Raw genomic sequence first — 27,605 nt, 5'->3', positions numbered from 1 at the left:
ATATCCCAATGGCTAGAGAGATGCTGTTAGAATAAATACATTCCTTTATATGATAGATTTGTACTTCAGCTAATTGTGTTACCCTCTTCAAATAAAGTTATTATTATTAGTATTATTATTATTATATAAATGTTACAAAACGTTGCGGTTATTTTTGTTTATAAAAGTATCTTCGATATTTAGAGAAAAGCAAAGAACAGCAATATTAACCACACTACCTTCCTAAACTAAATTGTTGGTTAAAAATGAATAATATCATTATGAATGCACGGTTTATTAATGCTGTTTCTAAATTTGTTTTACTAAAAACTGGCGTTAACAACTAATCTAAAATATAAACATTCCAACAACAATGCGTCTCACTTTTTGTTCGACAGGCATGCGCACATGGGTGCAATCAATGTCATGGACTGACCAGAATTGCTGACTGTACATTACCATTTCGTATACAAGTCAGTGTTGCTACGGTACGCAGCAGACGATTTGTAACTTCGAGTTAGTCAAGTTGTTCAGTTCGATGTAATGGTGAATGTCATTAGAGATATATGTTGTGAATTTAAGATTGTGAAGATATTTGCAGCTTAAATAATACAAACCTCACCTATTTAATTCATTGTGTAACTCGGATCTTTTCGAATTGTCTTGGTTGTAAATTAACATTGGAGTATCAGTACAATGTCTTCAAGGCTCTTTGGACTTGATATACTTTCCACATCAATTGGATTCCTTGTTGTTAGTTTTCTCGCAATCTTATTCTTTAGAAATCGCTATCATGGCAAAATGCCCCCAGGGCCCGCCTGGATACCTCTGGTGGGTAATGTGATGGAGCTGACTGCCGACCCCGATTTAAGAATATGTCTAAGAAGGCTACAAAAGAGATATGGTGACATCTACAAATTGTACTTGGGACCCATTCCAACGATTGTCGTCTGTGGTTATGACGCCATAAGAGAGCTCTTCATCAAACGTGGGGTAGAATTTTCGGACAGACCAGCTGCCATACTTCCGATAATAATTCTTAATGGCGGAAAAGGTCTCTCTCTCTCTCTCTCTCGATAGATAGATAGATAGATAGATAGATATATTGTTTGATTCATTGACAGCTAGATACATACACTAACACGTCTCTCTCTGTCTCTCTCTCTGTCTCTCTCTGTCTGTCTCTCCCTCTCCCTCTCTCTCTCTCTCTCTCTCTATATATATATATATATATATATACATATATATATATATATATATATATATATATATATATATATATATATATATATATATATATATATATATATGTGTGTGTGTGTGTGTGTGTGTGCGAGAGAGAGAGAGAGACAGACAGACAGACAGAGACAGATAGATAGACAGACAGACAGAGAAAGAGTGGGAGAGAGAATGCTTGCTTGTAAGGACAGAATAACACATTTCATCGAGTGGGTGAAACCTCGGGATTTTCACGAGTGTCAAGGAAAGTTTATTCTTTATAACATACTGAAATAGCATTTTCTTAGGGATCACGAGTTATGTCCGCGGTTTGCCGTTTGTGTTTTCCGCGTCTTGTGATTATTCACACAGAAAATCTAAGTTAAATTGCACATCAAGAACAAACAATTCGCGCTTTGTTTGGATTTGAACTGTATATAAATCACTTGGTGCTACAGGAAATATAAATAAATAACTCTCATTCACAATTCAAAGTAAAATAGCACTTTAAGAAAAAATAATAATTCGTGCCTTACATGAGTTCGACTGGATTCGTCTGTATCGGGAAATGGGCATTTTTACATTTTTTACCAAGTCAGCATCTAAGAATAACTTCGATTTTCACGATTCTCTTGTGATCAGCGCGGTAATGAAATTATTTCTATCCAGTGAAATATTAAGAATATTTTGCTTGGAATGTAAGGTAATTTAGGGACTAGTTCAATATATATATTTGTAATTCAATGTAATTAAATCTTATATACCTCGATTTATTTCGTATTGTTCCGGTATGATTGTGTAGATACATGAGAATTATATGTACTGTACGGACAGCTTTTTCAAATTCTTAAAACATAGAGGGGATTTGCTTTTGCCAATCACCAAGGCATTTAATTTTTCGCTACCATCCATATTGCATGCAAACAAAATTGTCAAACGATCTTTGGCAATCTTACATCCCGGTGCTTATGCTCCTTTGAAAGACAAAAGTCTCATCAGGTAACGCACGCCAGTACAACCCAGTTTCATCGGCATTGAAGATGTCTTTTGGTTGGTAGTCTTTAACGATTTCTCGTAGAACTTCAATTACCCATCTTACAGCTCCAAAGACGTCTGCATCCTGTTTTTCACCGTGTTGTCGTTTAAATTGAATTCCGTTGTGCATTTTACATCTTTTCAACCATCCATTTGTAGCTTAGAAATCATGCAAACCCGAATAATTAGCCAATTGATTAGCTTTTTCAAGAAACAGTCGTCCACTTATCGGAATTTGTCGACTGCGAGCTTGAGCAAACCATTGTAACAGCGCTTCTTCAACATCTTCGGACTTGCCACCTCGTTTGCGCTTCTGAGAAGGATTGCTGTTACTTTGTCAGTCTTCAATGACCTTCTCCTTGTTCTTGTGGATTCGCGAAATCACACTGTGACCAAAACCGAACTCAAATGCAACAGAGGCATGACTTCTGTTGTTCTCAACGCATTTTATGAACTCAAACCTTTGAACTAACGTCAGGGATTTACACTTGCGACTAGTCATTTTAGACTGTAAAATAAACGCTCATAAATTCAAGGTTGAACATCCGATGATTGTCTATAGTTGAAATCACGGTTTAGAGCAATGTTTCCCATGCTGTACTATGATTGTTCCCCACGCTATTGCTCCTTGGTGGGCGGGGATATACACGTATCTACCATATCTACCACCTATGGCGTCCTTTACATGTCAATTATTTACGAAGTCGCATTTACCGGCTTAATTGTCGACTTCTTTGAAGCTCTACTGCAGTGGATTGGCAATAACTGATCTTGACTATACATTGTGCAGTTAACTGGAGTAAAATTGTATTGAATAATGTGCCACGGGCAGAAAATGTATCGTGCTATTATCCCGAGTGTGTATTTAAGCGAAGTGCAGTTATCCGAAGTTTGTTCCCATTGAAAAGCATTGGGAAAAAACGGGACCGGCGTGACTATGTGCAGTTCTCTGGATCGTGCAGTTAACCGATGTGCAGTTAAGTGGAGTCGACTGTATTACTAGGATGCCATGAGAGTGTGTCTGATAGCACGGTTGCATCATTGCGTTTTGATGTATGCGTAGACGTGATGGAATATGGACTGGTGCATGGAGGCAAATAGGTGGGTGCCGTTTACCCACGAAACTAGATTCAAATCGTTGAGTACGAATTAAAAGGTATCTAATCGATACGATAATATTATTGGCATTAATTATTGATTATGCCTGTAATACAAGTCACATGGGTCATGTATGAACATTTACTCATTTTAAATTAAATATAAATAGTTATTTTAAAATTTAACAATAATTTTATGTAAACAAAATCTATTCGATCCAGATTATTAATTGTTCTGCACATGAAATTTCACCACGAATGTTCCAGACGAAAATTATCTATCACTATGGACCTTTAGAACTGTAGCCATAAACTAAACTTGGGTCAGCAAAAGAGCGCGTCGAGTGTGATCGTCACAATCGATGGTTTAACGAATTTGTTTATCAGTATGATTAGCTTTCATTGTGACATCAGTAGTTAACGGGGGCTATATAGGGACAAGTCGACTTATTATTAAAATCCCCCCAAGATTTATAGGGAGAATGTGACTTACGATTAAAATATACCCTGGGGCGATATAGGGACAGGATGTATAGGGACAATGGAAGTTGAACATGTGGAATTTTAACATGGTTGGATCTAAAGAGGAACAAAAACAAGTATCGGGCATTTGTAGGGACAAGGAGGAAAACGAACAGGTGGGTGACGTCACGCTACTAGCTATTGGCAACAAAGTGGCAAGTGGATGACCTGAATAAGTGGTGTTTTAGGTAAACACATGTATAACACTTTTTAAAAAAAAATAGGCAAAAAAGCCAGTCTTTACGAGGCAAATTAGTGGCCCAGAAAATAACTTTACTTTTCTTCTTCAAATTCCTTCTATTACTCCACCAGCTTCTTATTTTCTGCCCTGCACTCTTTGTTTTCTTCTTCTGACTCTTTTCCTCTTTCTGCTTTTCGCTTTCCTCCTCCTCTTTTTCCTCTTTTTATTTTCCTCTACCTTTTCTATTCTTTCAATCCTCTCACTCATTAGTGTTATGTCATCATCATCCTCATTTTCTTATTTTTTCCTTCTATCTCATTTCTTCTAATTTTTCCTTTGCCTTCCCTATATTGTTTATCTCCAATTTAAGACGGTGGTGAGAATAACCATAACCATCCTCCAATCTCACCATCATTTCCGCCAACATCCCAATATAACCAACCATTTCTTGCAGCTTGATCATTTTGTCCAAATTATTACTTTCCATTTTCTTTGAGTATTCAATGTTGAATGGAGCAAATTACGAGCGCTTGACTTCATATTTCTCAAGCAAGGTCGTAAGGGAAAACACCCTTTACACTCACATCACATATTATCCACTATCCATGCAAACGTACGTGAGTTCATACAAAGCCGAAATCTACTTTCCACACACCGAAAGAAGAAGAAAAAGACAATCCCACATATACAATCCACACACGGTAAAAAGAAAGGACTAGTATAAACTATCCACAAACCCTAAAATCTTCTATCCGCACACGTGTAGAAGAAGAACAAAAAACAATCGCACAAATACTATCCACACATATGAAGAAGAAAAAATATACTATATACCATCCACAAACACCAAAATATGCTATCGACAGAAAGGAACTGGGAAAAAAATGTCTACTTTCCACACAAACGTTCGCGAACGCATGCAAACAAACACACATACACACACAGACACATAATCACATCAGAGAAGTAGTGAGTGTTTATAGTCACACTTAATCACATTCACACAAATTGGCATCTTGAATTGTCTCTTTTCTAGAGTTATTGTGTAGCCCTGAGAAAGGCTGTTGTTTTGAACTCCATATGCACGTGGTTAATGGTCACACCTCGCAGGCCGAACACCACAGACGCATCGACGGCTCTTATTGTTGATCCAGTTGATTTGAGAAGTTGGAAGCGCAGAAAGGGGATGAGTGGCCTCCTCATCCTAGTTGTCACTTTGTGGAATAGTGAAGACTTTCCTCCTGATCCTTTGCCACACAGTGCATGTAGTGGCAGCGGTGCTGGTACTAGTTGTAGTGGTTGTTGTGACTGCTATGGAAGTTGTGGATGTGGCTGTAGCTGCCGTCGTACAGGTTGTGGAGGCGTCCTCACCGCAAGCTTGACCTCATACCGAGGCCTTAGCATGAGGTGAGGAAGTATTATATTTTCCTTATCCTTTTCTTTTTCCTCTCCTCTTCCTCCCTCCTCGAATCTTGCAATTTCCTTGATTGCCTCCATGGCAAGCACATCCAAGAAGCGCCTGGCATATTCTAGTTGCACTTGGAGTTCAAGCAATTTTGCAATTATGTTACTCATTCTTTGTAGTTCACGAATCAATGACGGGATGCCAGAGTGACGAATGTTTTCGCGTTATATTTGTGAAGCGCGGACGTGAAGGAGAACATCCCCTGTTAGCAAAACTTACAAACCCACAATAACAGGGAATGTGCGGACCTTAAAGAAACACTCACTCACTTTTTTAATTACAAATACTAACTGCAAACAAAACCTGACAGACTATATTTTGACAAGCTACGTAAACGAGCTGCTTATCGACACACTTCTGTTTTTACATAAAACAAAGAAATGAATTGCTTATAGGCACACTTCTATTATTTTAAGATATAACAAAAAAAAATGAAGTGCCTGTTGACACAGTTCTATTTTTTAACTACAATTGGAAATTCAACTAGTATCTCTTTTCTAGAGTATTAGGTAGCCCTGAAAAGAGCTGTTTGTTGTCAACCTGAAGTTATGTCAATCGTTTGTCGTATAAGATTGCTTCCACGTTCTGGCGGCAAGCTTTTTCGCAGGATAGGGCCGGATTCTTCGGAAAGAAAAGCAGAACTCTTTCTCGTCTACACGGCAGTCGCCAAATCCTCTGTCTGGTTACTGGTGTTGCTGCTGCTGTTCTCTCTGTTCTCTTTGCTTATGAAGTCTGTACTTCTCCGTCCATTCTTCATTTTCTTTCTTGATTTCTTCTCTGAAGAGCTCTCCAATCAGGTCGTCGGTCACTTTCAAGATTCTGACATTCTCTCTCTTCAGGTTTGGGTATCAGGCTTTGCCTGACACGATGTAAATTCACGTAAGCTTCGTTCCGCTTGGCTAGTGTTATACACATATTCATAGGAGGATGAGTCAACAATGGATAGTTAGATTAGAGACTGCTTCGCGTTTTATCGCTCTAGCGAGGACACCATAGAAATAATCCCTACAATTCTATTATGTTTTGTTTGGTCGGAACGCTATGATTGTTGATTTCAGGATGAGGGATAGAGAGAAGTCAAAGACCATGTATATTTTTAAAATATCAAAAGACATACACAGTTTGTTTTTAAACACAACATTTTTATTCAAATGACCTTCAGTTAGCAATCAACAATAAAGCAAACAAATTATTTTGTGCAAGGTTGACAATGTTGTGAAGTGAAGTGAGATTTCCACGAATGGAATGCATTGGATCAACGATGTACGCTAAATAAAGACAAAAGATAGCCATCATGGTCACAAATCCAACGATCTACTTTGTCATCGTTTCTAGAAGAGTGACGATCAAAATAAGTCACTAAATGTTCTAATGAATATACAAGACTGCGCTGATGAAGAAAATACACACAATATTGTACACACACTATGAAATCTCTGCCTTGTAATTTTACATTATTGATTCGTGTCGTCTGGGCATTTCTTATCATAAAGTCTATGATGTCGTCTTCGAAAGGTGGCAATCCATACGGATCGAAATACTCCACACAACCATCACGGGGAACGTATACGTCTGTCCAGTGGGTTCCTAGGAGATTATTGTCATCAATGTTGATGACATAATCTTCATGGTCTTGAGGCTTGCGATGAGGCAGTTCATCTTTAGCACACATGACAGGATTCCAAGAAGCAATGTCCGAACTGAGGTTCAAGATATAATAATATTCCCAGGTATCCATTTTGGTCTTGTTGATTTTATATACAGGCACTTATAAGTCATCAATTGAATCTGAACCGTTCGCTTGAAAATCTATGACAAGTAACCGTTTCTTCGCTTCGTCTCTCTAAGACAAGAGAGGATCGATGTGACGGATCTCGGGAACCAGCAAAGGAGGAGAGAAATGATCAAGCAAGTCTTTATATAACTGATGCAACACTGCTTCTTTATAGGATAAAAACGTCCCTCGTCGCTGCCTTGGTCTGAAGTAAAATCAAAGGATCACAAAGTGTAACCTTCTGCATAATCCTCATACGTAATACCGTTACTGGTGTTGGTCCCTAACTGTCCCGTGGCTTCGTACAAAGGTTAAGTACGATCTCAAGTATTTCTTCTTATAGTCACTATAGTCAGGTTCGAAAGGTTACGCACACAAGGTTTTCTGTCATCTCGACTGACTTCATTCTTGGACTCATTGTAGTGCTGACACTCAAAAAGATTTTCCGCGAATGTTCCATTTAAGGAGGCATGGCAGACATATCCAGTTCCGACATGGAACAGACGCAATACTCTCGGTGCATCATTTTCTTCCTTTCTTTATTTCTCCCAGTGATTTGTATTTTGTAATCAAAGTCTCTGACAGTTCTTCTTTTCTTAGCTTTTTTTTAGCTCTGAGGGTGTGAAGGCCCCTAAAAGGGTGTCTACGTCGTCTCTTTCTGTCTTGTCCTTGCTGTGGCATCAGGGTAGCAGAACTGCCTGACTCTGCACTGTCCATGCCATTTATTGGAGTTTTCGTTGACCCAAAATGTCTTTGCCCGTTTTAAGCTTTCCTGCTTTCAAGTAAGCTTTTTTGGGGGTTTCTGTTTATCGATGATGAAACTTTTGAAAACTTCTTTGACGTGTGTCAATTCGGTTTCTTTCAAGGCGTGCAATCCTAGTGTCACCATCGGTTTCAAAACGGAGACCTCTGAACGAAAGGCCGATTTTATCATATCCACTAAACCATCTCCTCGGTGTTGAGCGACTCCTCGGTACACTTGATACGTAACTGATAAATCGTTTTCGACAATGGAGTTTCACCGTGATTTCCCAATTGGGGAACGGACTATTTTGTCCCAGATCTCGGGGTGGTGGGTTTTAAATCCACGGGTGAAATGGGCGTGTTTGGTTTGAGTGGCATCGTCATACGCACGAGTCAGCCAAGGCGTTCCTAACTGTTTGGATAAGATTTGCACTCGCTGTTTATCTCTAAGGCTTTTTTAATCAAAACCGCATAATAAGCATTGAGATTGATGGTTCGATGGGCTTTACTTTGTTGAAACACATTTTGTGTGATGTTAGTGACACTGGCATTACGATGATTCCCTTTGTGCGTAAACCAAAGTTTGATCTATTCTCCGTCTTGTCCTATCATGTCGTCGAAGATGACCATATGTGTTTGACTGGTGTCAGACACAATCTCGTCGTCTTCGCCAGGAATGCCCTCCACAAACACGACGGAACCGGCTTGACTTTCTCGCATGAGACTCTACGCCGATTAGCACTCTTTGTAACACCACACGATTCGCTGAGTTGGACGATCGATCAAATGATGTTTATATTCGATGAAACGTTTGACGAATTCGGTTTTACCTGAACCACTATGTCCGGCAATTAATATATTAAGGGATGGCGAAGATACAAGGCCTCCCAACTGGCACGACATAAGTGTTCGTCGATGACTCTGAAAGTGGAGGAAGAGGGTGGGGGGGGGGAGACAGCAGAGGTATCCATTCTGCAGGGAATGTCACTTGTGACACGAAGACAAACAAGGCAAGAGTTTTTATACTTTTTGAGGACACGTTTTTTCACAACATGTTTAAAATGGAACAACACGAAAGACAAAAATACATAAAAGCCAAAGGATGAAGTACAACGACAAAATTCATATCAAGGCGAGCACAGTGGAATATATACAAATCACATGCTTTTGATGACCAACGTATGGGTCAGTGTGTAATGTTCTTACAGTCTCTACATTGTGGAGAGTCACACAGGGTCCTCCCAGAAAGGTCTTTCGGGAATGTCAAAGACCGTCCTGTCCTGAAGGGAGTGGTTGTCCTCGGTGTCGGGTTCTTCTTCTTCTGACACTATCACTGACACATGTTAAAAAGTTACTTTTTTACTGGACACTTTAAGTTCACATTTTTCTTTGAATGTCTAACACATATATCGTCCAGTGTAAACCACTTATTTTGTCCAATCCTCTAAACCTCAACTTTTCCAGTCACGTACATTTCTTTCAGTGAGATTGAGTCATAAACTATACACACATCTCCGTAAGCATCCGGAGGGACTAAAATTTCACGAAGAAACATTTCTTCAGAGGTGGTGAAGTTTGTAAATGAAAGCACCAAGCTTGTAACAAAACGAGTTTCTCGAGGACATTTAAAGGAAACACCATCATGTTTTATGTTTGGTACAGTAGAGAACGTACCAAGCCAACGATGAATCAGGTGTTAAATGAAATCACAGAAGGCAAGTGACTAAGAGATACACCACACGTCGCCCCAATTCAATGGACACAGCTCTCGTAATAAATGTTGGTAATCCTCAACCGTTTGAATACTCTGATTGATTTCCTTAACGGAATATGTTGCATCACCACTGATAAAGATGTGGCATGGTAGGCCATTTTTATACCTCCTTTGGTTGGAGGCAATATGTGTACTTTCTACGGAGAGATGATTGTACTCTGGTGTCAAATCTAAATGGTTTAGACACTAACTTGCACATCACACTCTGCTCAAAATTTCCCTGTTGAACTAAGCTTATATCGTGTAAAAGATTTTGGTAATCATCTAACTCTTCTTCTGGAATTCGTTCAGTATGACTACCTTGTAGTAAAAAAAATGAGCCACAACAAACCAATCCTTCTTGCCACGTACAGTTTAAGAATGTCTGATCGCTGGCACACGTTCATCTGAATCAGTCCTCGTAGAGTATTCACGTACCAGTGGTTTAAACTTTGGTGATGTAACGGATGCAATTCTTCATTGCGTTTCACTTGTATTGTGACCATCTCTCGACTTTGCAATGGTGCTGGCTTCCTTGAAAGGATCGATCCCTCCGTGTTCAATGAACAGTTTTAGAAACTTCCCACAGCAACACCGAAACATTTCTACGTCGGAATAACATTACTGTCACAATTCTTCCAGAAAACAGATGGGGTTCGATGCCTGAATATAGTACCAAGCATAGAAAGCTTCTCGTTGTTCGCTGCGCATGTTGTCGGGGTCGTAGTAGTGAACCTCGGGTAAATGGGGTATAACAGTGTGTTGATTGGCTTCGGTATTGAAAACGTGCTGAAATATCCCTTGGCCATTTATGTCACTCCAAACGTTTTTTTGGCTCCATCCAAAGTCACTTTATGACTTTCGGTACTTTATTCCGTATAGTGTCTCAAAAGAAATTATCCATCATAGCCCGATAAATTGTGGGTCATTACCGTGGCATGGTGATGACAATCTCCATAATGTTGGATGTCCTATTGGCTCCGCATCTTGTCGATGGGGTCTAAGATCCACCGGGCGAAATCGGATAGCGTGTTTGTTCCTTTAAATATTTTTTCACGTCCTCCAGGAATCATGCTACTTTGAATGAAATGAAAAGAGAGAGGCTCTTGTATGCACTTCTCGCACCTTGGATGAGCCACACAGAAATCAGGAAGTGAATGCCGTCTCTTGCATGCGTTCGAAATCGAAAAGAGGAGATTCCCTTTCTTCTTGTTGTCATCTTCTTCCTCTTGCTTGGAATGGTATGTTTGAATGTAGCACTATTGATACGTATTCCTTGTCCACAAGTAGGACACAATCTCAGCAGTTGACAAGCAATTTTCTTATGTGAACCGCGCGACTTTAGAGGTTGTTTGTAACAGGCAGGGCTGATAAAAGTGCGCTGACAAGCAGTACAAAGCACTCATTCATTTCCTTCGTCCAGACAGGATTGAGAGGCCAAATATCCTAAACATTTCGATATGCAATGCTGGTGTTGCTCTCGGTTGCTATAGCCATAGTCACATTTTTCATAATAATAGCTGTATCCAAGGAATGCGGTGATACGGGTAATGGCATCGAAACGTTCATCGCGAAATGTTTGCTACGAAACAACAGAGGTCTCCGCACTTCTTGAGGATGCACTTTCAAGGTTTAGAATGGAGCCAAGACTTCTGGCTATTTTTGCCTTTCTGGAATGCAACCGAGAGTCTTTGGATTGTCCTGCTTGCTGTAACAGTTCTTCTGCTTCTCTTTGTTGTTTGGCTTGGTTTGATCTCGAATGTTCTCCCATATCTTTTACATTATGCCTTGTCGTTCTGGTCGGCATACGTTCGTCCAACCACGATGCCACAGAGTAAACACACCCGGTGTTGAATATTGTTAATTTGAGCAAGACTAGTCTTGATGCAGAGAAGGTCGTCCACCAATAACAACAATTTGTGTTGTCCGGTTCCTTTGGGAAGAGACACGTGGGTCTTTAACAGTATCGCTTTTGCATCGGTGATTGTTGCACGTGTTGAATCTTGTCCATGACTTCGAAAGGAGTTAATTCTGCTGGGCTGATAAACTCGATCCAAACGGGGAACTGCAAACTGTCGTGACGAAAAGGTAGCTTCACGTTGCTGTTTCAGTGTGGTTAACAAAAAATCCCATATATCGCCGATGACCTCTTCTGCTTTCTGCAGCGGTACGTCGGACTAAAACTTTAAACTTCACCGTATACGTGTAGGCCGATGTTCAAAATGTCGTATACAAGCACTTTTCCGTCGCTCGAATGTGTTAGTACTTTAAAGGCTTTACTGGTGGCTGTGGTGGACTTTGGTTGGGTGTAGACTCTCTGGGTCTGGATTCGAGCTTAATCATGTCATCTTAAAAATCCGTGGCGTGAATTTGAGCCAAGACCTCAGCTACTGCGCCAGGCGATACATCACGTTTCTGCCTGTAACTTTCTTCTCCTTTCTCCACGAAAAAATGCGCTCGTTCCATCTTGACTGCAGAAGGTCATATGACTACATTTTAAACGCTTTGAGTCCCTATATCAATGTCAGACTAGTGTCTTTCATATATAAAGGGTCCATGTCTTCCTTACCAGTACTCATTTCACTCTCGATCCTACCAGAGCGATGGAAGAGCCAACACAAATCGAACTTCTGATCAGAGCTTTAAGAGGTGTCATACGAAATGTTTCTACAGACAATCCGACGGTTTCCTTCCCCTCCTTTCAAGATAAAAATCAAGATACATGCAATATTTGTAAAATGAGAGGGCATTGGTCTACATAATGTCCAGATCGTCAAAAAGCAATACAGGTGTCAGAAGAGACAAAAGTCAAGATACCTGTTATCATTGTCAAGATAAAGGACACTGGTCTTCAGAAAGTTTTAAGAAACAACAGGAGCAAGAGGAAGAGAGGAGTTCTGAACAAGAAAAGGAAGAGGTACCCTCCCAAAATGAAGAACCATGACAACTCCAGCAAGACAACAAACAAAAGAGAAGAAAAGAAGACGAGACGAACGTTAGGAAGAAGAGGCGAAAAACCTATGAAAGTGATGAAATTCAAATAGGAGAAAGTGAACAAAGATGCAGAAGAAGTCTATGAACTTTTTCAAGTGTTGTTTTGTGAATTGGATTGAAAATTTTGCACCAGAATACACCAGACAGAAAACGTTATTGTCTGTTTGTTCGGCTTTTTTTAAATAAGGAACTACACTCACGCATTCACACACATTTATCATAGGCAAAATAAGGATTTTGAGTTCTAAATGAATTTGGCAAAATGAATACCATGTCTATTCAAGAGAAGTGAGTGGCCTTGAAAAGAACCGTTGGGTGACTACTTTTTAAAACAAACACTCAGGAATGGGACGTAATCAACTGTAACTCCTTTATCCGTTTGCCACGGCCAAGGCCTTTTTCTGGACTTTGAACAAGTCAGTGATATTGTATAAATCACTAGGGTGGATATATCAGGGTTGGGCTGTTTGGGTCGGAAAGGTCGTTTTCTATTGGGTCGTATTAAGAAAGTGTGATACATTTGTTTCAGACTCCTTGATGCTGCCAAACTGTATAAAAGTAGCGTCAACGTTTGGCTTTCACTGTTCTTCTTCTCTCTTAGGTTTTTCTTTCTTCACTACTGATTCCTCTTATTCCTGCCGTTCACTTCCTGCTTCTTCTTCTTCTCGCTATTGATGTTGAAGTAGAAATGTTTGTTCTACTTATTTCTGCTACCGTACAATTTTTCAAATTCTTTTTTCTGTCTCTGTTTAAAATCTTTGACGTGTGGTAAGGAAGGAGAAGGTGTCGAAGGTGCAAATATCGGAACAAATTCTTGGGAAGAAGATAGAATATCCACTAAATGCCAATTAAAATCGGTCTGGTCTGGAAGTATGCCTGTGTTGACTTTGGTAGCCACTGCTATACCATCGCTTCTCGTCTCCACGGCCGGTGCACTCCAATTCATCGTCTTCCTAATTACCGTCATGTTTGAAAACTCTGTCGCATTGATTCACTGCGCACAGATGCTAGCGCACCTATATAGAGAATGTGAACTCACAGTCAGCTCTCTTAGGACTGGAATACAGACTCTGACCTGTAATTCTATTTTGCAGTGCGTGTTAGGATTTGTCTAAAAACTCAATCTGTTTCGATCCGCTCTTCCACTATAAGTAACCACAGTTCACTTCATTCCCTTCACCTGTTCTCGTCACAACATGTGAACTAATGTTGAATTATCTACCCTCGTATCGTCGATGCTGTTGCACACCTACTTACCCATGTATAGCGAAATCATAATGGACAATCATCCGGATCACCGATATAAGCATTTGGAAAATAATTATTTATGTATGGAGACACGGTTGTCTGAAGCGAGTCCTCATTTACGGTCCAGAAGTCAGAAGAAAGTTGAGGAAGAGAAGAAGACCAATGTGATGCACTCTCTCTATATATAAAACATACAATTTATTTATATCGCGAACTACAGTCCTTTCCAGTGCGCTGGATTCAGCAAGGGATCTCGTGTCACAGGGATTCAATAAGATGCAACGACAACGAGCTAGTCAGATACTAGTTGTGCACTGTTCGCTGCCAGTTTATTGTATATATATATATATATATATATATATATATATATATATATATATATATATATATATATATATATATATATATATATATATATATATATATATATATATATATAGTTTCCTCTTCGTGTCGTGGATATTGGTGCTCAGTTCTTCAATAAAACTTGGATAAGACTTAATATATGCGTAATATGCGACCCATGTTTGATTTAAAGATCGGCAACCTGGACTTAACAATTAGACCACACGGCCACGTACGTTTACATTATTAATAGAGACAAAATCATACTCATGTTGTGGCCGTAGATTCTTCGTACAGGTTAGATAAATTTCTTATTTCTTTTTACGTGAAAAAAAAAACTTACGTTTTTCAATCTATCCTTTTCAGAATTCCTAGCTCACGAGTAAATATCAACATTTTTAAAGTGCCTGGAGACTAATGCAGATATAAATAATGCAACAGTGTCTAAACATATAAACCTATACTGCAACATTGTCTAAGCCTATAAATTTATAATGCAATAGTGTCTAGACATATAAACCTATAATGCAATAGTGTATAAATATATAAACCTATAATACAATATTGTCTAAACATATAAACCTATACTGAAACAGTGTTTAAACTTATAAACCTATAAAGCAACAGTGTCTACACATATAAACATATACTGTAACAGTGTCTAAACATATAAACCTATAATACAACAGTATCTAAACATATAAACCTATACTGCAACAGTGTCTAAACATATAAACATAAAACGCAATAGCGTCTAAACATATAAACCAATAATGCAATAAGTTCTAAACATATAAACCTATAATGCAACATTGGCTAAACCTATAAGAAATCTTAAAGTACCATTTTAGTTTGTAACCAAGTCAACATTATATATCTATCTATCTATCTATCTATCTATCTATCTATCTATATATATATATATATATATATATATATATATATATATATATATATATATATATATATATATATATATATATATATATATATATATATATTGATATATATATATAGTGGATTTTATTACTGGAAAAAATAATGAGTACAAAAACATACCTTTTGGGAGCCTTGGCGAGCAACAAATTATAGCTGTTGAATGATTTGAGAACAACGCTCAAAAAGCTTTTGGAAGATTTGACAGGAAAGATAGAAAGTATTCGACGATTGAGTTTTGGAAAGAAAGACTATCCATTATCCGACAAATATCATCAATTTCATTCAGAAAAAGCACAAATGTATTTATATCAAACGAAGATTCAACACAATATTTATTTAATAAACCTGCAAAACAGTGTACTGAAGTGATTTTAAATACTATAGCATGCATCGGATTCAAAGCCATTAACTTGGATAGCGTTAAAATGTAATTTCTCAAGTGACGAACGTTTTTGTATGTGACCAAAATACAGGAAACAGCATGCGTGCTTTGTTTCGAGTCGACGGAGTGAACACAAAATACATAATGTAGATATACGTACAGGCTTTTAGACCAAGACATATTCATATCCAATATCAATCGGATTAGTTTACCCGGACTCTGAACAAAACGCTTGTGGGTTTTGGACTTATTATGTGGCAAATCCTTTGTGCTTTCCCTATGTTTAGCATGTACAGTATACCGTATAAATGGAATTCAAAACAAACTAGGAGCTTTTCATGTTCGATTCTGTAAATTGAAAAATATCGATGTACAGACGTCAATGAAATTCGTAAAACACTTCAGGTTTGGGTATGCGGTATAGAAAAATGGATTGAACATGATTAACAATCACCAGATTAGCAATAATATCAAATGTGTATATAATGAAGAAAATGATGGGCCAATGATCTTCTACGAAACAGCAGTAATTATATAAGATATATTATGGACATGTTTACAATATTTATGTGACTTTTGTATTACATTTTCCAGAAATATCATGAAGCAAATAAATCCCAATGTTTATGCTGACCGTTCACGTTATTGTCTCTCTTCCGTATGAAGAGATACTGAAAAGTACTCAGCATATATTATCGTATTGGCTCGCATATAAATCGGACAAACTGCAAATAGCCTAGATCCGAACTTCCATCACATAACGCACAGGTATATAAGAATCTATGTTGCTTCTTGATCTTGCACTTCTAAAAAGTGCACAGATCCCTCTCCGTTGTCGCAATATTTGACCGCAGGTCTGGGTCTGAGCAGTGTGAGGTTAGATCCAATCTATAAAAGAATATATACAGTAAATGTAAATGTAGAAGTAAAATTATAAGTAAATAAAATCGATAATACTCTCTTACATCCTTAGGAAAACAAGGTAGTACATAAAAATATGACGCTTGTGTACTTTGTGTGGAAAAAAAATATTTCACATCCAAAGTACTTAAGTTCACCAGAATATGTTTATTTTCTGGGCTTTTGTATTGTTGCTTCTTTGTTTGTTAAAACATTTCATTCATATCTGATAACTTCTTATGAATATCCTATAAATAGTTTTTATAAATTGGTAAAATGAGTTATTTGGGGTAATTGTGGTAGTTCTTCAATCTATTGAGATTACTACCCAGCTTGTATAACCTTAAAAAAATTATTCAGATAATTTTCAGTTAATTTAAACAGTAAATTTGTTTTTTTTCTAAATTTCAAGCCTTCGTAAGGAAACCCGAGGAGACGGAATATTTCGGTTTGTTAGATATGGTTGTCTTCTGTACAGACATATACAACATTTGTTTATCAATCAAAAGCTCAAAGAGTAGTTATTGCTTGATTTTTTTACAGGTATCATAGCAGTTTCTGGAGACGTATGGAAGAACCAAAGGAAATTCATTCTCGTGACACTTAGAAATTTTGGACTTGGAAAGTCCAAGCTTGAAGAGAAAATTCACACGGAAGTGAAGCTCTTTCTATCTGAAATAGAAGGATTCAAGCAAGAACCGTTCCAAATGATGGCCCCTATTCAGACAAGTGTCGGAAATGTGATTTCGCATCTCGTTTTCGGTGGCCATTTCAGCCACGATAATCCTAGGTTTAAAACACTTATGGATGGATTGAATTCCTTTCTACATTACGTCTCAGCTGGATCTCCAGTTATGTTCATGCCCGTATTAAGATTCGTCCCAGGAGATTTTTTTGGGATCAAAAACCTAAGTCGAAAAATTCAAGTGGTCAAAGACTTTGTGAATGAACTCATTGAGGAACACATGACCAAATTCGATGAAGGAAATATCGATGATTTTATCGATGCTTTTATATCGCAAATGAAGAAACAGAGCGACGGAGAAAAGAATATTTTTACAAGTAAGGAAATATTTAATATTTAATCACAAAAATGTTACTGTCAATTTAAAAAATAAAATAACAGTATAAACTAATAACCTTTGTCCTATACGACCAGGTGTACTTCTTAGTAGGAACAATACCATTTATGTACCAGAATAGTTTTATTTCCAGAACATCGTCCTTTATAAGTAGGTGTTCTTTATTCGAAGGTGGTGGTATCCATTATTAGTTGTCCATATTAAGAGAAACATTTCCCTTTCGGAGAAGGAATTATAATTAAAAGATTAATTATATATGCTAGTGCATGAAGAAGAACACTCAGATGTCAAATCCATTAATGGTACCTGTTCTATCTTTCATGCTTGTTCATGGGCGCCCGAAGGAATTCAGCATTGGGGGCTGTTATTGTTGTTGTTGTTGCTGTTGTTGTAGAGTTTAACGCCATTTTTCAGCACACGATAGGCTATACATGGTGGCCAGTATTAATGGTGTAGGAAGAACCGAGAAAACCCCGGAAAGCACCACCGACCAACGAGAAGCTACCGGTAAGCTTTCACACATATCCAAATTGGCCGAGCCAGAGACTCGAACCCACACAGACAGGGGTGAGACGGCAGTGATCTGTGATGGGAGCTCTTTAGACCACTGGGTCACGGGGTCCCTGTAATAAATATAATTTGCATTGTAATGTTAAAAATTTAAGGTCGCTAAACATTCTCACGGTTGTGTCAGTGACTAATTCATTTACGATTGATCACTGAAATAAGAAGTAAAAATATCGAATGTTTCGATTGTTTTGTCAACTGTGTACTCTTGGAGTGAATTAATGTGTGTTAAATTTGTCGCATGTACTTAGATTAAATTAAATAATACTTGCTGTTCTACAATGAAAAATATTTACAACTTTACCAAACTAATTCCATCCTGATTGTTGAATTCTTGACACCTTAAATAAAGTCAGAAAAATGCCAAGACGAAAACTGTTCATCCTGTGGACTCTTATATCACCTTATTTTGGGTCAATGAAAACAGGATGTCGATTACCTACAGCTGATATTTAATTTACATAAATCGGATGGTAAGTGCGTCAGTAATCAGATTCACGCATGTGAACACGTGTTTACAATCACAAGAAGATGAGGAGACACGTGTTACATTCTACTCAGTTAACAACAAGCATAGCGACAGGACAAAGGCAGTTTCAAAATTTTCATTACACAGAATATAAATTAATTAAACTGGGTCGATTCGGGTTACCGTGTTCGTTATTGAACTAGAACGTGAATGGGCCGACTATTCAATGCACATAGCAGTCCCGAATTGTTATAATACAATGCTTCAGAATACATATGAATATTCATTAAGCCAGAGCCAGCAAACGAACAATGAGAAATTATACCTTAATGAATATTCATACGTATTCTGAGGCATTGTATAATAACAATTCGGGACTGCTCGATGCATTCACGTTCTAGGCCAATAACGAACTCGGCCTACCCAAATCGACCCAGAATTAATTAATTTATATTCTGTATAATGAAAATTTTGAAACTGACTTTTTCCTGTCGCTATGCTTGTTGTTAACTGAGTAGAATGTAACACGTGTCTCCTCATCTTCTTGTGATTGTAAACACGTGTTCACATGCGTGAATTTGATTATTGTCGCACTTACAATCCGTATTCTGTAAATTAAATATCAGCCGTAAGTTGTCGACGTTCTCTTTCTTTGAACCAAAATGAGGTGTTCTAAAAGCCATTATTATATGCTCATATTTTCTCCGTTAACTTTACATTGTCAGAATCGTTCAGTATTACCCGATACTGAACTCGCGCGCCAATACACATATAGCATTTACATGCTTAAAGGAACTACTTTCTGTTGTAAACAAACAATGGACGCAGAGGCATGCACTTTTGATTTGTAAACAAATCATGTACACTCGCGAAAGAGGCGCTTTACGTTGGTTTAAATTTGTTTCTGAATGAACTAAAACAGATGTTTCGTGCACTGCCACATACCAGCTGCTTTGGCACATTCCGCGATAAATTTGTTGATACAATGTTTTGGATTTAGGCTAGCTACATTATACAACACACGGAAGAAAGGGTCTTTACAATTAACATACAAGTGACAAGTCATATTCTGTCTTTCTTAGCTGGTGATAAGAATGGCAAAAAAAAATATACTTACAGTTTTACATCCTGAATTTCCTCGAAATGTACTTTCATAGTTCTGTATATCTGAATTACACGAGCCATGTCATAGGTTCTCAATCTTGATTACAAATTTTGACATTATACTGTAATTTCGAATGTAAGTACATTTACATCCTCCTTACTGCCCTCAAAATGAAGTAAACATTAGATTCCACAGCGTTGTTTTGATAATTGCAGTTGAAAGACTTCATATTTTTTCCACGTTATGATTTCAAACATTCACTGACCGAAACAGAATCATATTCGCAGATGTCAACACGCTTCTCACTCGCTTCTTCAATCCCATGTGTTTAATGTGGAATTTTACATATAATACCAGTCCATAATCAGGAAATTTCGTAGAATCAAAAAAAAAAAAAAAAAAACCCACCAAAATCTCTTCATTCAAATGGAAAAGTTGTTGCATTGCGCATTCATTCACAATATGACTCCAAATTTCAATTTTAACTAGACACGCCATTTTCTTCCGAAAGTTGTGTCGAGCGCGCGACTAAGTCCAAATTTATCTGGACGGAGTTATGTGCGCAGTAATAATGTGGGTGTTGTGCAATGATGAATATGCGCTTGTGTATTTAGTTTGGAATGCGGCATACATTCAGTTACATTGTTTCGTATAGTGAATTTTCTTAATATAATTAGGCATTAGGTAGAATAATTTTTCTTAAGCTTATAATAAAAAGGTTACTGCATTACCGTCGCACATGCCATGCTGGGCGGACGCGAAGTAAATCCAATCAATCATTTGTATGGGAAAATTTGAACTCGTTTAGTTGGATGGATATAATGTATTTACAAGGTCGTGCAGTATTTCCATTCCAAAAACTCGTTCATATATTCCCATTCAAATGCAGTAACCTATAAATAGGGTGAACATTTTTCGTGTCCACGTTTTTCTGATGATATTTAAGGTGTTAAGTATTTAACAATCTGGATTGGATTTGGTAAAGATGTAAATATGTTTCATTCTTGAACAACAAGTATTATTTAATTTAATCTAAGTGCATGCGCCTACATGACAAAGTTAATATTCAAATTAATTCACTCCAAGAGTACACAGTTGACAAAACAATCGAAGCATGCGATATTTTTACTTTTTATTTCAATGATCAATATCAAAGAATTAGGCACTGATATAACCGTGAGAATGTTTAACAACGTTTTATTTTTAACATTAAAATGGAAATTATGAATATTACCACATTTATTTTTTCCGCTTTATTGATCTTTAATCAGGTGATAATCCTATCAAAACTTGCATTGCAGGAAAAGAGTGTACTAATCGTCATGAATATAATCAAACATTTTGAATGAACGATTTACAGAAGTTATAATGATGTAGTGTTTAAACGTACATATTTCCTAGGCCAATTGATACCAGTTATCTTTTAATTGTTAAAATAAAGACTAAAGGTTTGAATTATTCTCAATCAAAGGCTGAATATCAAGTAAGCTGTAAAAAAAAACTGTGTTTACATTTCCAGTTCTGACCAAAATACATCACTGAGTAAACAAAGTTAGTATAACTGTCATGGAGACCGAAATTTTGGTACCAAAATGATATAATCTGTATTACAAGCTGTGTTGGAATGAGTTATAGGAACCACAAGCATATGTATACTGCTTTGCACTTACTACTCTTGAACCCTCCACACAATAGTCAGTACTCATGGCTGCATTGATATGGTCATTTCATTTTTTGCGAAAGGGAGAGGAGGAGGACAGGATGTATATCGATTTTTGCGAAGATGAAATGCTGATTCATTTTGTTTTGTTTGTACTCAAAATGCACATTTACAAAAGAAGGCGATTGTTCTCACGCTTAATGAAACCCATCAAATTTGCATAATCACATGTGTCGAAGGCATACAAGAGTAAATTCAACGATCGCGACTTGAAACTTTGGTCCGAAATGAACATTGTTTGCTATTTATTTTTCAGTACCAATAAGTGTTACAATGATATACAAGATCAATGGTAAGACCGAGTTTGTTGTGAGCCAACTCGGTAATGGAGCAAGTATTTAATGTGCAGATTTCATTATTTAATTTGCATTAGGTGATTCTGTACTTGGCCGACTTTGTTTCGAACCGTTATGGGTCGAGATCTTCAGTTACCTATTATAACAGGCGCTGACCCGTCGTTGAAGAGTATGGAACCTAAGCCTATATTAACTCAGTGTATTGAAAACAAGCCATGCTTCTCTGGTAAACCCCTAATCTAACATAGCACCCTTTTATTCTGGTTTCTTGTTTTGTTGTTATTTCCATTTTTGTTTTTAATTTTCCTTTCCTTTTCTTTTTTTTTTTTTTCATTTTTTTTTTTGTTGTCTATTATAGCAACATATAATATTTAGATAGGGATAAGAGGCATAGGGATGAAGGGATCGACCTCTATTTTGGAAACAGATATGGCCGAGGCCATTATTGAGCTTGCAAAATGTCAAATCCACATTTGGATCCTGGGCCCTTCTAGCAAGATTTAATATTACATTTTTGTAGATAGGTCTCCTAATAAACAAATAAAAAACACTATTATACTAATTTGATCCTTTCTTTTAAGTTAATCCTTACATGTTCACAGGAATATAATTACACTACATTATAGCATCACGCATATAGCATACAGAGGAATTACATTAACCCCTGGTAAGGATCACTAAGTAAAGCAGCAAGGCATCGAAAAGCACCATGGAAGTACAAACCTTACGAAACAACATATGGTCCTGAACAGTAGTTAGATCATTAATCACAAAAATAATTTCAAAATGTTCTAAATTTATTTTGGTTATTTCAGTAAGACACACAAGGACATACTCTGTTGGGTAAACATGCAGACATACAATTCTTTAAATCTTTCGGACTAACGATCCATCATAGCTTGTCATCTTATCCATAGGTGGAGGGCGCAGAGGGGTCCACACCAATAAACATCTCTTACAGGATATCTCACCTGTCAGTGCAGATTAATCTCGAAACAGCGAAATGATTCCTTTATAAATAGGCCGATCTCTGAACGTATTGATATAGACAAGGATTTATGTGTGAAAATTCATCCATACACTATCAGATTTTTATAAGCTGTATATTGATGAAAATACAAAATGAACAACTTATCGTCGATACATATTACAAACGAACAGACCTTTCCAATGTTTTCAGGACTACGTGTCTTTGGCGAAAGATGAGTAATTTCTGACATATAAACATACCTGTAAAAGGGAACATAATTTCTTTTTATGTTTGTCTTTCAGAAGAATATTTAGCGGCTATAGTAATGGATCTATTTATTGCGGGAACGGAGACGACATCTACCGCAGTCACATGGGCTTCATTCTACCTGGCAACAAGACCCGATATCCAAAGTCGGATCTTTGAGGAAATCAAAGCAAGCGTTGGAACTGAAAGGCTTCCATCAATGCAGGATAAGCAGAAACTGGTTTACACCGAGGCTTTCATAATGGAAGTGTTGCGAATGAGCAGCATTCTTATTGTAAGCGCTTCGCATGCTCCTGTGACGGGTGTTTCCTATCGGGGTTACCACATTCCCAAAGGAATGCAACTTTTTCCAGACATACACTTGGTTTTGTCGGACCCTAATATTTGGGGTGACCCTGAGAACTTCAGACCTGAGAGGTTCGTCAGTGACAAGGGAACTCTGTTAAAACCAGATGAATTTATTCCGTTCTTCACTGGTAAGGCTTGATTGGTATTTTTAAAGATCTGAATCATCCTATTTTGTGTCATATCATTGAACCATGAAGAACGATAACAAATCGATCTTTTGAAATGGTCAAAATAACGACCTTTATCAATCTTGGGTATAAACCTTTATATATCTTAAATAATATTCAAGATAAAATAAAGAACTTAATAAATTGTCTGAGAAAATTGTTTTCAAAAGACACAATTGTATTGCAGGAATCGTTGGTTTGTTGTGTTTCTTTACGTGCATGTGTTGGACATTTTGCTGCAAAATGCTTTAGTCGCTTTGCTGGGCAAGCAGATCAGGTTCTACACTGTTATATTAACATTAGCGTTGAACAGCATGCAGGTTTAACAATAAGCCTTTTAAAACTTTCTCAATTTCTAGGGAGAAGAAACTGTATGGGAGAGTCGTTGGCAAGAATGGAACTACTTCTTTTCGTCAGTGCTATTGTCCAGCGTTTTGAGCTGATGCCACCAGAAGGACAGATACTTGATATTAAAGATGTGGACGGGACTTTTAGAGGCACTCATGCACCTAAACCTTTCTACATTCGCGCTATTCGGAGACATGACAAAGCATGATCACGAACAGTTTCTTGTATAGGTTCAGTATGAACGACTTGGTCTGGATTTCCTATATCACGTTGTAACATTATACAGAGTTATTAAGTTTATTATTTCCTCGTTTTCTATGTACCTCCATTATTGTGACATAATTTATTTGACATGGGGAACCTATTGTCACAGCATGAACAACTGTTGACGAGTTTTGCAGACTATGTGTCCATCAGATAGATGTTAAATGTTGTTTGCGTATTCTGAAGTTGAGATAGTTTTGGGCCTTGAGACGGCTACAACATGACAAACTATAAACATGGCAGATAAATGTAGCTGACGCTTTTAGATGCCAAGATTGTATAGCAGTGGGATTAGAAGCATGAAAATGTATATGCCAAACATCAGGTCCGATTTTGACATTGATCGAATTTCCACCAGTAACACATACAGTTTGAAAATGTAAAACATATTCCGCATTGGCCATATGATCAATGCTCTGAAAACTTTGTTATTGTTCTCTGAAGCTAATAACATGCATACAATGAAATTGATTTAGACAAATAAATGGGTAATGGTTAAAAATGATAATATTCAATTCTCGAGAAAGAAAACCATGTGTGAACCTGTCTTGCATTCAATTATTTGTCAGTTTTATGAAGAAATTCATTGCTCAAATCATCGTTTAAACTCACAGCATTCATGCTGCAAAATTAACCTCGGGCAATACCAGTTGTCATTGTTACTACGTTTTCAGTTTTTCCGCCCATTGGACCAGGGTAAACCCATGTTTCTTGACGTTTTCCAACTCTAAAGTATCCAAAATGTCGACGTAGGAGGGAAACATGTTCATCATTAAAGACTGTTATTTCATCGGTGATGAGATCTTTACTTGTGTCTAATCTAGGTTCTATGAACATATTTATGACATTGTAAGCGGCTACTGCTCTATAGTGAATTATTGCAACTAGATTTTTACTAAAGACACAAACGCACAAAGAAGAAAGTTACCAGTATATTTTGTCAAATATTTTTCAAACCGTTTGTGCGGAATCTTCGACATGTCTTTGCCTATCACTTTGTTCGGTTCTCTTCTAATGACATTTTTTTAAATGTCATCAACCTAGCACTCATTGCAGATTGTGATGTGCCTAGTTTAAAATAATGTATTTCATTGTAGTATGAAGGTCACTTCGATTTAGTATTCTTTAAGTTAAGTTTCTAAACTGTATAAGTTGTGGATCTGAAGCAATATGCTAATCACAAATGTTACACTGCTCAGTAAAACATCCGACAATGACTTAACAAATTTTAGCAGTGCTAGCATTTTGAGAAATTTAATATTTTTTCCAATTTTTTTTTCTTCGGTCTATTATGACTTCTACTGAGTCATATTTCTGACGTTTATCTCTTTGTACTTTCCATTCGCAATTAAAATGTTGAATTTTAATTAGTATTCTTCATTTGCTAGATACGTGTGACTTTTGTTGTCGTGCAAAATCAAGCAGTGTCATTGTCCCTACGAAAAAATCCTTGTTCCGTTTAATCAACCTTCTTTATATTGCTGTGATTTCTTTGCTCTTTAATAAAAGACAATTGTCTGAGAGCAGTGATGGTTTCTGCATTTGAAGGTCACGATGTTGTGTATAAAGAAATCCATTAAAAAAATATATCAGATTGTAAATCTTGCTCATGATCTTGACAAAAACAACCTTAATGTTTGAGATATTTAAAAAAATTGAAATTAAATTTAAGAAACTCTTCAACAATTCTTGCTATCTTTTAAGCACGAACAATGTATGACAAAACTCAAGACATTGCGTAGAGAGAGAGAACAATGGTGAAGATTGGAACAAACCAAGAAGCAGATACACTGATACAGCCAATCTAAGGATACTCCGTATGCTAGTAGAGAACTCAAATAATTCAAAAGAGAGATAAATCGGGGAATTATATTTAATAAAAGCGTTAAGATTGAAAATTATCAGCGGAACAAACAACTAACAAACGAATTAAATGAATTGCTTCATGAAATGCATCAAACACTATATACACATGAACATAACGAATACTCTATTAAATTGCCAAGTACACACTTGTTGGTTCAAATGAGCTAAACGTTTGGAACTCACATTTTGCGTTTAATGAGTGTGAACATAATCATTAGATCCACTGAATGAGTTTCTTTGTTTCCGGTTATGAATTATCTTGTTCTTGTGACAGAAGGTGATGGTGTTGGTTCCTGCTCACTCGTATCATCTTCCAAATCACTGGAATGTACTTGGACTAACATTTTTGTTAGCATAAGAAGGGTCATTATGTTAGTCTCTTGACCTCTTCTTCTGATTTCACGCTGGTATTGTATATTAGTTTCAGTTTAATTCCAGTATTTAATTTGACTAAGTTGTACACACTCTTGCTCATTGTATATATAGAGAGATCTTCTCACCTGAAGATTATACAATTCACTCAGGTTTCAGACTCTGAAGAAGGAGAACGAAGAGTCACAAATCAACCTTCTGTTCAGAGTCCTGCAAAGTAACGAGATAAGAAGATAGATGTAAAGGGAAAGAAACCTGTTATCAATGTCAGTAGAAAAAGCATTAGTCCTCCGAATGTCCGTATAAAAAGATAACATCGAAGAGTAGCGATAGGGTGAGAGGTCTCCGGACAAAGATTAAAAAGCCATACCTGTCAAAATAGGCATGACGTCAAGACAACTGAACTTCTGTGATGTCTTTTAAAACTTTCATTGAGATTAATTGAGCTTCAAAAGAATGTCTCCGTATCTTTTTATTAACCCTTTTAACTATTATTACGATTCTTCAACACACACACATACACGCACACCATTAAATCTTGAGGCAATGGGTTGATGTTTTACTTGATTAGGCAGTCACTGAGTAGTTTATGAGTGGCCCTAGAAAGGACAGTTGTTTGTTTTGAAACAAAATCGACTAGTTATCACCAGCTTTAGATGTCCGAGTCCTTTTAAGGATAATGTTTAACTCATACGCATATGCTGTGCCTGCCCTGGTAGTGATGGTAGTAGACGTACCTGCTGCTTGCATCTCAGTGGCTGCGAGAGTGATGGAAAGTTTATAAATTGTTGCATGTGAAGGTCTCATTCTCTTGTGTTCAGTTAAAGACGTCAAATGCACTTGTCTCGTGAACTTTTACTCAGCCAAAATGTCACGCGTACGCTCTCTTGCGATTTGAATACCATTCATTTTAGTATTTGGATATTAGTAAACGCGCATTCTCCATGTTTCCGCAATGCCTCAAGACAACTCAAACGATCCATGGTCTTTTGTACCAGTAAGGCATCGTTTCTGGTATGTTGTTTAATCCAAACTACCCTGTGTATGCGAATGCATAGTGGACAATTATCAGGATCACATAGACAGTATTATAGAACAAAAGAATATGCGTGGATTCAATAATACATGTATCGGGGTCTTATTCGACGGAAGCACGGTGGAGCCAAGTTTGAGAAAAAGAAAACCAGT

General features: G+C 37.2%; 1 protein-coding gene across 1 annotated transcript; it reads left to right on the top strand.

Moving 5' to 3' along the window:
- The first annotated feature begins 518 nt into the window (after window positions 1-518).
- On the top strand, window positions 519-24,131 carry LOC149782325 (cytochrome P450 2C23-like). Its single transcript, XM_089935113.1, has 4 exons — window positions 519-1,033; window positions 17,120-17,638; window positions 23,088-23,528; window positions 23,927-24,131. Exons 1-4 carry the CDS (start codon window positions 676-678, stop codon window positions 24,121-24,123), a joined length of 1,515 nt encoding a protein of 504 aa, XP_089791239.1. The 5' UTR covers window positions 519-675; the 3' UTR covers window positions 24,124-24,131.
- The last annotated feature ends 3,474 nt before the right edge of the window (window positions 24,132-27,605 follow it).

The sequence above is a fragment of the Sinohyriopsis cumingii genome, chromosome 15 (genome assembly GCF_028554795.1).
Source record: "Sinohyriopsis cumingii isolate HCF-2022 chromosome 15, ASM2855479v2, whole genome shotgun sequence".
Classification (NCBI taxonomy): Eukaryota; Metazoa; Mollusca; class Bivalvia; order Unionida; family Unionidae; genus Sinohyriopsis; species Sinohyriopsis cumingii.
This window is presented reverse-complemented; position numbering and strand designations above follow the sequence as displayed.